Here is a 13,979-nt window from a genome sequence, read left to right on the forward strand (position 1 = left end):
CATGTGTTCATTTCTATGATCCTGGTAAAATGTGCACATGTGCAAACAAAAGCTACATGTCCTGAACTGTAAGCCCGTGGGTGTGAAACAGTCATGAATGTGATTTCTGCTTGAAATGCATTTATAGGCAGTAAACTGCATGTGTTTTACTGCATGACAACAGGCAAGTGTATTAGGGCCATAAGGCTATACCGTGGGTTTACTTTCAATGAATTTGGCTACCTGGATTCTGTAATAATGAGAAGGTTCAATACAGCATTACAAAGAGCAACCATTCAAAGTGGAGTCATCTACGGCAATTAGATTTCAGTTTGGTGTTGCCCTTTCACTTAGCAAACAAATGTTAATAAACAGAAACATGGATACCATTTTTCATTTTTTTTAAATTAGTTTTTATTTTTTTCTTCAAACAATCTTTCAGGCAATAAATTAGCATTTTAAATAATCAGAAAACAGACATATATACACACATCATAAGAGCTGCCCTGATACAGAATGAAATAAAACCACTTAAAATGATAACAACACTAAAATATAGAATTATGCTATTGCATCAGTTTTAGAATCTCATGCTTCCAGTGGTAAAGACTAGTCTCCCTACCCTCCCTACCTTACCACACATCTTCCCACAGACATTTTCACCAGGTTTCAGTGCATGAATAGTCCTCTCTACTTTATTTTATCTGCACAACATTACTTATACGAAATTAACATTTTTAAAAAATATTTTTCGAGTGGTAAAAGCACTTCTGCTACAAGTAAATGACAACATCCATGATGCTTATGCAGCCTGTGGAACCTTAGTAATCTGTTAACTTCAAATTTCAAAATTCTATCTTGTGTAATTGAAATGCAGTTCAAATACTTAAATCATTTAGGCTGGTCAGACATGCCACAAAGGACACAGGGAACTGATGGTAAAAGTGCTAGCACTTCTTGTCGTGAGTATGAACATAAGCAGTTTTTTCATTATTAAAAGCCTTGGCATACTTTGTCCATGTTGAGCTGGATAATACTCCATCAGGATTATGTTGGTATATGCCCACTGATGTACAAGGGGGAGATATTCCTCTAAAGACTTCTACAACAAGCTGATGCAGAGTTCTTAGAATGGGGTAGCACAATAGTGCCTTCATTAAAAAAAAAATCCAGAAATGTAAAATACTTGTATGATACGGTCTATAAAGACTGAACCACCAAACATGTATGCAGCCAAACTGAATGTTATTATTCTGCTTGTGCAAACACAAATTTATTTCCTTCTTTTCCAAAGTGTCCAATGTTAATTTCTCTTTAGAACAGATATGTTATATGTAAAAATTGCAATTAAAAAAAAAATGTGTGGGTGTCTGTATATTGCCCCTTGCAGCTTTGCCTTCCCAGCCCATGTTGCCTATGCAGAAATCAAGTCCTGTATGAAATGGATGATACCTATGCATGGGCCCTGTCAAGTGCACAGGTATCTAATCAGTTTTGATTAATCTGCATTTAAAGCTGACCTTCAGATAAAATAGAAAAATGTAGGATGAAATGAGATCTTGAAAAATGTGAACCTTACAGCTAATGTGGGTGCAGTGTAAACCCCCCCCCCCCCCTAAAAATGCCCCTAACCACTGACGTGGCAGCACTGTCCCTTAGCAGATCATTACTGCTGTTTGGATAGAAATTCAGACACCATGAATGCCTCAGTAAGTGTGACTTTTGCTGCACAGCCACGTTGGATAGTGGAAATTGTAGTCCCCGGACAAGCGCTCTACAGCAATGAATTGTGAAATAGCAACTCCATGTTTCTTCTCCCCCTGGCCAGCAACGTCTGTTATGCAATAGACACTTTAACTAGGATCATACTAGAAATAAAAAGGTATTTATGGTATATTTTTCTATCAATAATCCGTAAAGAGATACTGAAAAGGGTAACTTTTGTGAAGACTGGAATTCAGCTTTAAGCGGAGTTACAGAATATACCCCACCAGACCTCTCAACCTAAGAAAATTTAAGAAGTACTAAAAGTAACCATCTTGTGAAGTCATTTACTAGAAATGCCATTAAAACGTGCTAATTTTTGTCTAACTGAACTGAATTTTCAGTGGTATTACAATTTATGTTACCAGAATAATACTCATCTGGCATTGAAAGGTTAAAGGAGTACTTTTTACCACACAAGTGCCAGAATAATTCCAGAAGGGGTTATTCAATAAATGCATGTAATGGGTGAGAATTGTGCACTAAGTGCAGTAAACTACCTGCCACATTTCAATTTATTTAGGCAAATTCATAGAAAGATGATTTCTGATTGGCACACTGAATATTGTTAACCGTGTAACCTAGATGCCTGAAAATTCTCCTTCCTACCAGTAAAAGAATTTTATGACTATAGGAGTCATTTACAAACATGCATTCAAGAACAAATTTCTTTAGATCCATTACGGCCAATTAACTCCATTCAGCCTTTTGCATGCACCAATTCAAGAAACACATGTTGCCTATTGGATCTCTACTGCTGTAGATGTAGTGAAAGCTGACATGTCTTTTATGTCTGTGAGTATCCTAACATGCACTAATGGTTTTCTGGTAATACGCAAACTAATAGGACCTGAACATGTCTGGCAAACAAAAAAATATCCTGTTCACATTTTAAGATCTATACATAGGTTGGGAACTGCTGAAGAAAATGTAAAGGATACGTTCACTTTTAGAAACATGTTACCCATTTTTAGGGTGGAACATGTATCATGTTCCCAATGCTGCAGCTGCTTGTCCGTACAGGCAAGCAGATATACTGACAGGTCTGCAGGAGACCTGCATGGCACCAGTGATCTGCTGATCGCTGGTGCAACGCTTTACAGGCTCCTGCAACCAAAAATAATAAAATGCACATTTTTGGCCAAAAGGTGAACTTATCCTTTATCCCCTTGGTGCCGTGCCTCCCGGCCCTTTAAGGGTTCCAGAAGCCTGGAGGGCGGCAGGGTTTAGGGTCATGTGACTGCTGTGACATCCCGTCACATAATTGGGAAAGGTCTCGATCGAAAGAGATCAGGACCTTTCCGTGAGTACCGGACATGTGTGCTGGGAGCGCGCAGGGCGCACGCTCTCAGCACGTGTTTTTTTTTTTTTTAATAGAACGCACATATGCGGCAGCTTGGCGTCTAGGCCCAGATGCCGGGAGGCCGCACATTTGCGTTTGGCCAGCGCCAAGAGGTTAATCTCCATTTCCATAGAACAACGTAAAGAAAAATGTCTTAAATCCTCAGAATCTCAAGGATTTTTTTTTTCTTGGCAATGGATTGTAATCCATGCAATGTTTCTAGTATCAGAAAAAGAGAAATTTATATTCATGAGTACCTTCAAGTATAAAAAGGCTATGGATAAAAACTCATGGGTGCACTCCCCTGTACCTACCTTCTTACAAAGACACAAAACACAACAGATAAAATTAAAGATGCAATATCATTTTAAAATTGATATTTCAAAAGCCTACCATGCATCTTCAATGGAAGACTATATGAAATAGTACAGAGCAAAAACTGCCTTTTTTTCATGATGCCTTTTATATGTTGTGTTATGGCATAGTTTAAAAGGGACTCCCCTAAAAGCAATTTATCACCAAAAGCAAGCGAGGCACTGATTTTTTTTCTTCTGTATTCTTTATCAACAGGAAACAATGGGCGTCCTTTGAACATATGGACAAGGGTCCTACTCTGATTTTTGCTATGCTGGTCATGTAGATTACAATCTAAATCATTTGGTTTGACCACAAAATCAAATGTGCAATATGGAAATGCTTCTGTAGAATTTACAAATCAACTGTTTTATAACAAGTTGGTAAATACTTGGCCTAATCTTGTTATGCCTGTTTTAGGCATATAGACCAGAACACCTTTTAGTCTTAATATTACACTAAAACATTCTCTTTTTTTGTAAAGAACAGAACTGAATTATCCTGCAGGTATGATGCAGTAATATTCCAGTAACCTGTCACCAAACACCTGGGCCTTTTAAAAAAAATATAGGTCAACAAACTCAAAATTGTGAATCGTTTTTTTAAATGATTACTGTTTAACATTCTTCTATTCCAATGCCTCTAACTAAATGTTTAGGAAGGACCTTAACTAATAATGTATTTGCATGGTTTAAAGCAGTAGACATCAAAAAGGCAGCTTATATGAAGGCATTAAATGTTTCTGTTTGAGAAGATCATGAAAGGGAAATTAAACTGCACATTTCCTTATGGATCAGAAAGTTATAGGTCAGATTACAAAACCCAACACTGATGAAAATTTTCAGGTAAAATGCATATGCTACCTTTTGCATCATATACCCACTTTGTTTTTAAAAACAAAAAGGCATCACTCACAATGTTAATGAAATACTGACAGCATTGCTAAGGTGTGCAACACCTTAAGTAGACATGGTTTATGGAACTACACACAGCACTAATTAGTTGCAAATGATGCAGCAGACTGGCATCTATCATACGATTACGTAATGTGGGTATGAACAGGATGGAATCAACAGTAATCCAAACAGGAACAACTGTATAAAGCATTAAATATAATTTAAATGTCTGCATACTAAAAGCTTATTACATGAGTATAACATATCCAGTGTCATTTTCCAGACTCTAAAAAAATGCCCACTAACAGGCTAGCTTATGGTAAGAACATGCCAAGAACATTTAAAATCCATCTTGTATCATAGGTATGAAATACTAGAGAAACGCATACAGAACAAAGCAAATTCCAGGCTTGAGCTTCAGAAATGATGGCCGAAGATAATATCCAGTGTAATCTTTGTTGTGCTCTTGATTACAATATCTAGTAACCTTGATGTTCCAGAAATGTTGCTTTTCCTTTATTGCATTTTGATACTTTTGGAGGACAGAATACAAAATAATTTAAAATACAATACCAGATTGAAATTGGAGGAACATATAAATAAAAATAGGCACTTTGGGAAAATAAAAAAATTTCCCAAACTTTATTTGCTTTAAGACAAAAAAAGCTGCCCTGAAGCCACTCTTTTAAGAAGAAAAAAAGAAACTTAAAAAGTTATAAATACAAGTTAAACATGAAATATCCATGTTTTCATATATATATATATAAATATTTATAATAAAAGTCAAAATCAAATGTTGAAATAAAAGCGACAACTACACCTCAGATGGCTTTGAAGATGGAAAACATCTAAATTATTATTGCTTGTGGGGTTCCCCCTATTTCAGGATTTACATTTTCTGCAGTGTAAAGTTTTTCTCTCTATATAAAAGGTCTTTTGGACATAAAGTGGCCAAAGACAGAAAGACAGTCAGTTTGCCCATTCCATTCACTTCTAGCAACTGGGAGAAGTTGTGATGGGACTGTGAAGATAAGGGAGGCTGTTTGGAGCTGCTACTGACACAGGAAAGCTGAAGACAAAAGGAGATGTGGGTGAAGAAGTTGTCTTACTGCGTTCTAAAAGTGTGGCAGAGGGACTGGCAGCCTCTGTCGCACAGGTAGTGGTCAAGACCTGAGATTCGAATTGTAGCAGTTGTCCCATGAAACTGAAGTTGGGAGAGATTATACTCCTACGTTGCTTGACAAATTCAAAGGCCTCTTCCAATTTTACCCTTTTCTTCATCATCAAGTAGGCCAAGCATATGGTAGCAGACCGAGAAATGCCAGCTTGGCAATGCACCAGTACACGTCCATGATTATCCTTGATGGAGTCTAAAAATAAATAAATAAATGCAATTACTTAAGCGGCAAAGAAAAGTTATAATTCCTCATATGTATGCCTCATCCCTATCTATGTATGGAAGCATTAAATTAAAAAATTGCCTCTATCTGCACGTTAGTACTGTGCTATCACAAAGTACAATAAAGTGTATCACAGACAAGAGAAAAAAAGGAAAGAGGGAATCCTTTGCTAATGTTTGTAATATTTTACAGTTAAGCGGAAATAATGAAGTATCCATATACAGAACTAAAAAAATCCCATATGTCAAGAACAGAGGAAACATCAAATTTCGACAGAAGTAACTAAACATCAATAGAATATTAACAGTCCAAAGGTATATTTTACATAAATGACAAGGTTATACCCAATACTGTATACAAGTTATAATTTCCAAAAGAATGCATAGTAGTCTCTTTACACCTAACGTTTCTCAATAACATTTTCATATAATAAAGAAAAGTATATTGAATGTACTAATGAAAAGGGAAGCAAATGTTAAAGGATGAACTAGGAGAAAGACAAAAAGAAGTGGCTCCAAGGGCTAGTGAAGGCAGAGTACATGGACAGTGGCCTGTGACATAATAATGCAAGCCATAGATGGTGCAAATTTCTTTCCTGTAACCCTGGGTTAATGTTGACAGATGTAGAATCTTTCCCGCCGAGCCATTGTGTTCTCCCACAGGGGGCAGGGGAAGCTCTCCCCACCAGGAGAAGACTGTGATTATTGCTCGTGGTTATAATAGCTGCTAGCGATAATTGCATGTAAAACCCGACAGGCTGGTAGTACCCAAGTTGAACGATCATCAAAAACCGGCCATAGATGGTTTGAATCTCAGCCTGCCCATACATGGTTCGAATCTTGGATGGTTCCTGCTGAACCGGCTGAGATTCAAACCGTCTATGGCCGGCTAAAGTTTAGTCAATTATTGGTGCATAAAGCCTCCTGCTGTGATTCATCCAATACATAGGGGACTCTGTCTTATGTGATCCTGTGTAGAATGCAGAATGTTTGAATACTCTGCAGTGGTACTAAATATCATGGTTTAACATCACAAGGTTAAACAGAAGGTCTCTTCAGCACCTTTTATGCCTATTGTTTGGTTTACTATATATGTGGTTAAATTATTGAACCAACATGCTACGGGTAAAGGTTGTGGTTTCCTCCATTAAAGAGATGAAAATGCTGGGAGCCCTGACCAGGTGTAGAAGCACCAAGTACATTACGGGGTACATTACGGTTACAAAGCAGGAGGGGACGGCTGCTATTTATAAGCCTGCAAACTTCTGGGAGATTGTACAGTTTCCTAAAACTCTTAATTTAATTTGTTCAAATCTGAAGCACTTCAGATTGCAGAAGAATTTTGCTCACATTTCAGTATTAGCCATTTCATAGTAGGCAAACTATTACTTTTATTTAGTATGCTGAACAGGAATTATTTAGCTCATGGTAAAAAAAATGCCCTTCTCCTAAAGCAAGTTTATATCCAGGGCCTTCCAAATTTTGCAGAGATTTAAAGTTGGCCATCTAATTGTACAATTTTTTTTTGGTTAAGTAGTGTTTATGTAGTTTGAAGGCCTGTTTGATGGATATTAAATTGAATGGACTTTTAGGCAAGCCCCCATACCACACAGTTATTGATAATACAAAGCCTGCCAATCACAGCTTGATTTTCTCTCTTTCAGCCTGCAAGTAAATCATGAGTCCTGCTAACACAGGGGTGGGCAACTGTGGTCCTCCAGCTGTTGGTGAACTACAAGTCTCATCATGCCTCTGCCTTTGGGAGTCATGCTTGTAACTGTCAGTTTTGCAATGCCTCATGGGACTTGTAGTTCTACAACAGCTGGAGGGCCACAGTTGCCCACCCCTGCGCTAACAGAAGGAATGGCAGAATCTCCTCTGCTTGCTACTGTGGGGCTGTCAAACAGTGCATGCATCTCACAAAGTAAGCGACTGTTTGGTTGATAATTTTCCACCCACTTCAGTTGATTTTTAAATCAAGTTGTGGAGCTGGGGAAGGAGGGGGGGACCTTGCAGGGGATTTACAAATTTGATCCAACTATGGGGTTCTTAAAGGAGATTCTACAATCAGATAGTAATGTGTACAAACAGCTTTTTGCAAGAATGTCAAACAGTCCCAAAGCATTATTTTATGCGACCTTGCATAGAAAGGAGAGCAGGGGGTGTGCAACTGTATGCAGGTTCTGATATTTTACTTGGGATTGAAACACAATACCCGTTATTTGTAGAATGGGAATATATTTGCTAAAAGTGGTATTAAATTCAAAACCAAAAATGGATTATATTACAGCTCACCATTCATTAGATGTGGTGGCTGCATTCATTTTCTTTAGGCTTTGTTTTCAAAATGGTGACCTGGCCAGTAACACACCTGTATTAGAGTGCCCTAGCTCTGGATGCAGGAGCATAGGGGGCACATTTTAATGCAGCATTATCAGTCTGGGGAGAGGGAGTATTAAATAGATTATCAGATTTAAAATACACTAACAAATTGATGTCAAACTCCAGCTCACACTTTAGAAGCAGTTACAGCAACAGTTTTTTCCTTTTGGGATAAGGTTGTTCTACAAATAAATAAGAGCTGATTATTGTAAGCACCCCAGCCAGTGTTGAATATTTCGTCTTATTCTTATAAATGATACATCTGTAAGAGAGCTTGTTCTTTTGAAGAACAACACTTACTGGCCAGATCTCCATTTAAAATAGAGGAAAGAAAGCCTGAACAAGAAAACTAATACAGCCATCGCATCTAAGAATTTGTAAGCTGCAATAAAGGTTTGCTTTTGGGTTTAATACCGCTTTGATAAACCTCTTGAAAGGTTTACAATTTTTTATGACGGTCTTAACCGCTCAGGAGGCGAGTGGTTAATGTCACCATGATAAACAAATTGTGATAATTGTATTGCTTTATTCAGAGGCAACATCATAGAAGCCAAAATATACATATACAACATTGGTACTTTGGATATTATATTAGCAGTAATACTTACCAATATATTCTATTGCCTCCATGAACCAGGAGCTAATGTCAGCTTTATGGTTGTCTTCCACTGGAATACATTTATACTGGAAATGCCCTTCAAAATGGTTGGGACAGTCGGAAGATACGTTCAGTAAGGCTGTGATACCTAAGGCATCCAACATGTCTCTTCGGGCAGCATGATAAGCACTACCGAGGTAAAGGAAGGGAAGGATGTCCACTGGACCACCCTGTTTCAAAAAGAAATACAAAACAATTGTTTCTCAGCATGGAGGAGGAAGCATACTAAATATGCATAAGAATATTTCACCAAGTTTCTCAGTTAAGCTACACAGACCACCCAAACATGAGTTTCCCTACAGTTAGAAAACATCTAACTTACAACATGCTCCTTTCTTGTTAATTTCCTTACCGAGACCTACATGTCCAAGGAGTATGGTCCATTAGGGATATTGGACAGGCCAACTAGTTTGGACATTAGAGCAAATAAACTCTATATACTGACTGTATTCATACAATCTTTTTCATTTAACACTAAAAAGGGCAGTTTCTGCTACCATTAAAACAAGAGTAAGGAGATATAGAGAAACTGCAGTGCACAGTATATTTGCCTTTGGTAAATCAACCCCTTTGTGTTATGTGAAAGGCTTCTGTGAATGGGCAGCAGAGGGGAGAGGAGGAAAGAGATACTCTGTGTGCTTATCTCCTCTCAGAGTCCTAAGTGTATCCTCTGGGAGAGCCATCAACCTGTCAGATGCAAATGATAGACATAAGTCCAGAAGGTGGCCTGCACCTCAATGGACTTAACTCATAATATGCCTGCACATTTATCAAAGTGGTTGAGTTCCTGAAATTCAGCTTTAAACAATGCTCTCAGCACAGCTCTAGCCTAGATGTTTGATTGAAAAAAAATTTAAAAATTTTACCCATTTTTCAGCTTATAATTATAAAAGAAACAACCCCAAAACTGAGCATGGTATTTATTAAAACAAAATAAGAGCCCTATAAGTATTTAAAAAGGCACAATAGAAAATGTATTTGAATTAGTCAATAGATTTAAGCTGGCCATACACTGTTGATGAACCAGCTGAAATTCGATCAGTGGGTGGCTTTGTAAGCCTCCTCCAGTCTGACATCCCATCAACTGAAAAAAAAAACTAAGGAGCCAGGTGGAAATTGTCAGTACCCAATCAGTTGCAGCTGCTTTTTGCCCGGGTTCACACAAATGCGGTGTGGGAAATGCTGAGAATCCTGTGTGTTTCTCGCACCGCATTGCAATCGCATGGCGTTCATGCGATCTGGTGCGGGTGCCAATTATAAATTAATGACACCTCGAAACAGATCACAAATCGCGATGTGATTGCCAGAAATCACATTGCATGGATGAGAACACCCATGTGATGTGATTCAGGTGCGGATACAAAAAAAAAAAAAAAAAAAAGAAGGGTCCTGCACCTTTTTGGTGCAGATGCAATGCAATTTGAGCCATACAAAAATCGCACTGCACAGATATTGCATGTAATTTGCTCAGGAATGTGGTACGATTCCTGTGTGAATTACATGCGGTGTCCTGCACAACATTAGTGTAGACCCAGTCTTTAGGTATTATAAACAACTCATCCACGCCTTGGTTATATCCCGCCTCGATTACTGCAACTCCCTCCTCACTGGTCTACCGTTACACAGGCTATCCCCCCTTCAGTCTATTATGAATGCTGCTGCTAGACTCATACACCTTACCAACCGATCAGTGACTGCTGCCCCTCTCTGCCAATCCCTTCACTGGCTTCCACTAACCCAACATATAAAATTCAAAATACTAACCACAGCTTACAAAGCCATCCACAACACTGCCCCTAGCTACATCACCAACCTCATCCACAGATACCGCCCAAATTGCCCACTCCGCTCCTCCCATGATATCCTCCTCCCTAGCTCCCTCATGACCTCCTCCCATGCTCGCCTCCAGGACTTCTCCAGAGCCTCTCCCATCCTCTGGAACTCCCTACCACAGCATGTCCGGTCAGCCCCCACCCTGTCTGCCTTTAGGCGATCTTTGAAAACTCACTTCTTCAGGGAAGCCTACCCCACCTCCACCTCAGAACTGTACTTGAATCATCCCCTGTAGCTATCACCTTTTGTACCACCTCCCCCTTCCTTTAAACTGTAAGCTCCAAGGAGCAGGGCCCTCCTATTCCTTCTGTACTGAAATGTATTGTAATTGTACTGTCTCCCTTATATTGTAAAGTGCTGCGCAAACTGTTGGCGCTATATAAATCCTGTATAACAATAATAATATTTTGATAGCCAGCCCCAGCGGAGGATTCATTGTATCTGTATGCACCGCATTGCAATCGCATGGCGTTCATGCGATACATCGTATGGATAGAAGAATCAGTTTTATTTTTTTTTGTTCAGCCTCCAGGCTGAACAAAAACAATTAATGTACAGTATGGTCATCTTTACTGTTTATTAATTGATAAATACAGACCGTGCTTAATTTGATTTGAGCATGCAATCTTCAATGACTTCTGGTCACGAACGTAATAAAATACTGAATTCCTGAATATCCATTCAGAACCTGTTACCCTAATCCTTTAGCTTTTCTTCTAGACAGCATACAAGCAAATCATATCCTTTGCATCAATTGGTTGAGAAAACATTTTAGAACAGAATTAAATCTTTATGGTCCGTTACCTGATCATGAAGTGGTGTTGTACAGGAACTGCAGCCTGTTTCAGTCGGCTCTAAGCTGGCAGGCAGGGAAATACTGTTTATAGATTTTGTCTTTGCACAGAATTCTGGGTACTCCGAGTGAAATCTTTCATAACCTCCTGCAGCAAAAAGAAGAAAAAAAAAAAAGGTGAAAATCCTTTGCAGCTGCAAACTCAACTCAAATGTAATCCGCTACGTTTAAATACATTCTGCAGACCAAGAAAAAACCACTGAAAACCAAACATTACCAAAAAATATTACAGGGATCTTGTTAGTCCTGCGCACTTAGGGCTTTTGCACATGAGCGCTTTGAACCTGTGCAGCGTAAAGTCCGGCGTGCAGCCCAGGTGCTGTGTATATTCACCCATAGATAGATATGAATAGCTGTGCATTGCTGTACTCAGTTATACGCCAGTACTTGTGTACAGCATTTGGATGTATTACAAGAATAGAACATTTTCTATTTTCAGAGTACACACATACATACAAGCGTTTGCGCATGTACTGGTTTATTCCCAAATACAGCCATTGGCAGCTGTGTGCGTCACCAGGACTTCCCAGACAAGGGAAATATGCAGTTTATATAGCACATTGCAAAGACACCTTGTATTATCAGTTTCAAAATAGTTACAGTTATCACAGACCTGCTGACTCTCAGAAATTCACATTTTACATGCAAATGTATAAAAGGTGATATTTATTAATATCTATAAAACACCTGTAAAATATACACTCACCGGCCACTTTATTAGGTACGCCTGTTCAATTGCTTGGTAACACAAATTGCTAATCAGCCAATCACATGGCAGCAACTCAATGCATTTAGGCATCTAGAAGTGGTGAAGATGACTTGCTGAAGTTCAAACCAAGCACCAGAATGGGGAAGAAAGGGAACTTAAGTGACTTTGAACGTGGCATGGTTGTTGGTGCCGGACAGGCTGGTCTGAGTATTTCAAAAACTGCTGATCTACTGGGATTTTCACACACAACCATCTCTAGGGTTTACAGAGAATGGTCCGAAAAAGAGAAAATATCCAGTGATCGGCAGTTATGTGGATGAAAATTCCTTGTTGATGTCAGAGGAGAATGGGCCGACTGGTTGCTGCGACTTTCAGACGGTAGGGTCAGAATTTGGCATAAACAACATGGAAGCATGGATCCATCCTGCCTTGTATCAACGGTTCACGCTGGTGGTATAAGTGGCCGGTGAGTGGGACACAGCTATTTGCACTCACAATTACCATTTCTTGATGCATTTTTTTTAATGTATAGTGCAGTTCTTATGCCATAGGATAAGTGAAGGAAGCAGTATTTTTTTTAAAGAGGTCAGCAATGGCAGCCTCCTTACTTCCTCAGTCCATGTTTCCTAGAAACCCTCTAACCCCACACCTACAAGAGTCTATGTCCTTTCATCATACAGATAACATTACTATTTTTAAAATGGGGTTAATCTCACAAAAGTCCTTTTTTTTTCGTAATCTTTTCCATAGTTCAATTACTATATTTGCAAACATTATCTTGAAGCAGACATTGTCAAGCTTGCCGAGAGCTGTTAGTTACACTACAGCTGTCTGAAAGAAAAATGCCAGGCTAATTAAAAAGAGAGACACTGTAGATGTAATCCAAATCCAAGATCTCATAAAAGCTTTAAATGTGTTAATGTCATGTCAAACATTATTTTTTTAAACTACAACTTTCACTGAGGGCCAATTTACACCACATGCAGTCCAATGCGTTTTTCTGCATCAAAAACACATGGATAGTAGGTTATATGGTTTCCAATGGCATGGTGCTGTCAGTTTTACTCATTTCAGTTCCAGGGAAAAAAAAAAACCCCGACCATGCAGCATTTTTTTCTGCACTGAATGGTACTGGAACATTGTAAAATGCATCTAAGCAGGGCCCTCTGTCTTGTACCAAATTGTATTGTAATGTCTACCTTCATTTCGTAAAGAGCTGCACAAACTGTTGGCACTATATAAATCTGTATAATAATAATAATAATACAAAAAATAAAAAATGCGCCAGAAACGCACCGGAAGCACATATCCTTATTTAAGGTGAAGAAAAAAAAAGGGGAAAAAAATGCACAGGAATGCATCAAAAATGCATTAAAAACGCACCAAAAGCATCAAAATTTGTACATGTAGAAACTAATCTGGACTGCATTTCTTTGGTGTGAACCAGCCCTGAACAAATGAATACCTGGTGATCCTGCCATGAAGGTCCTTGTTTAGGCATTACCTGGAAATGGGGGACAACACCCTGTTACTGCTCTTGCATGGTCACCCTGCTGTAAGTGCTTCAGTTGGGGACTATAAGGAACAGTGGCAACACACCTAGCACAGGCAGGCATGAGCTGCTACTGTCACTAACAGGTAAACCAGTCTAGATCAATGATGTGGACAGGAGTGGCAGGAAGAGGCTGCAGGGAAACAGCGGCACAGAGATTCAACAAAAAAGAAAAATAGGAGAAAATAAAATAAAATGGGAACATTCAGATTGTTTTACCAAACTAAATGCCATAGGGGTTTATGTTCTCTTTAGAAT

General features: G+C 38.8%; 1 protein-coding gene across 1 annotated transcript in view; it reads right to left on the minus strand.

Moving 5' to 3' along the window:
* Window positions 1-368: 368 nt before the first annotated feature.
* Window positions 369-13,979, minus strand: part of DUSP4 (dual specificity phosphatase 4) — a 33,277-nt gene continuing 19,666 nt past the window's right edge. The window contains exons 2-4 of the mRNA XM_089670595.1: window positions 11,412-11,548; window positions 8,725-8,944; window positions 369-5,705 (exon numbers count right to left, since the gene is read on the minus strand). Of these exons, the coding sequence (XP_089526721.1) occupies window positions 5,329-5,705; window positions 8,725-8,944; window positions 11,412-11,548 (734 nt within the window). The 3' untranslated portion in view covers window positions 369-5,328. The remainder of the gene's footprint in view (window positions 5,706-8,724; window positions 8,945-11,411; window positions 11,549-13,979) is intronic.

The sequence above is a fragment of the Staurois parvus genome, unplaced genomic scaffold (genome assembly GCF_062004578.1).
Source record: "Staurois parvus isolate SC_StPar_1 unplaced genomic scaffold, SC_StPar_1.0 ptg000091l, whole genome shotgun sequence".
NCBI lineage: Eukaryota > Metazoa > Chordata > Amphibia > Anura > Ranidae > Staurois > Staurois parvus.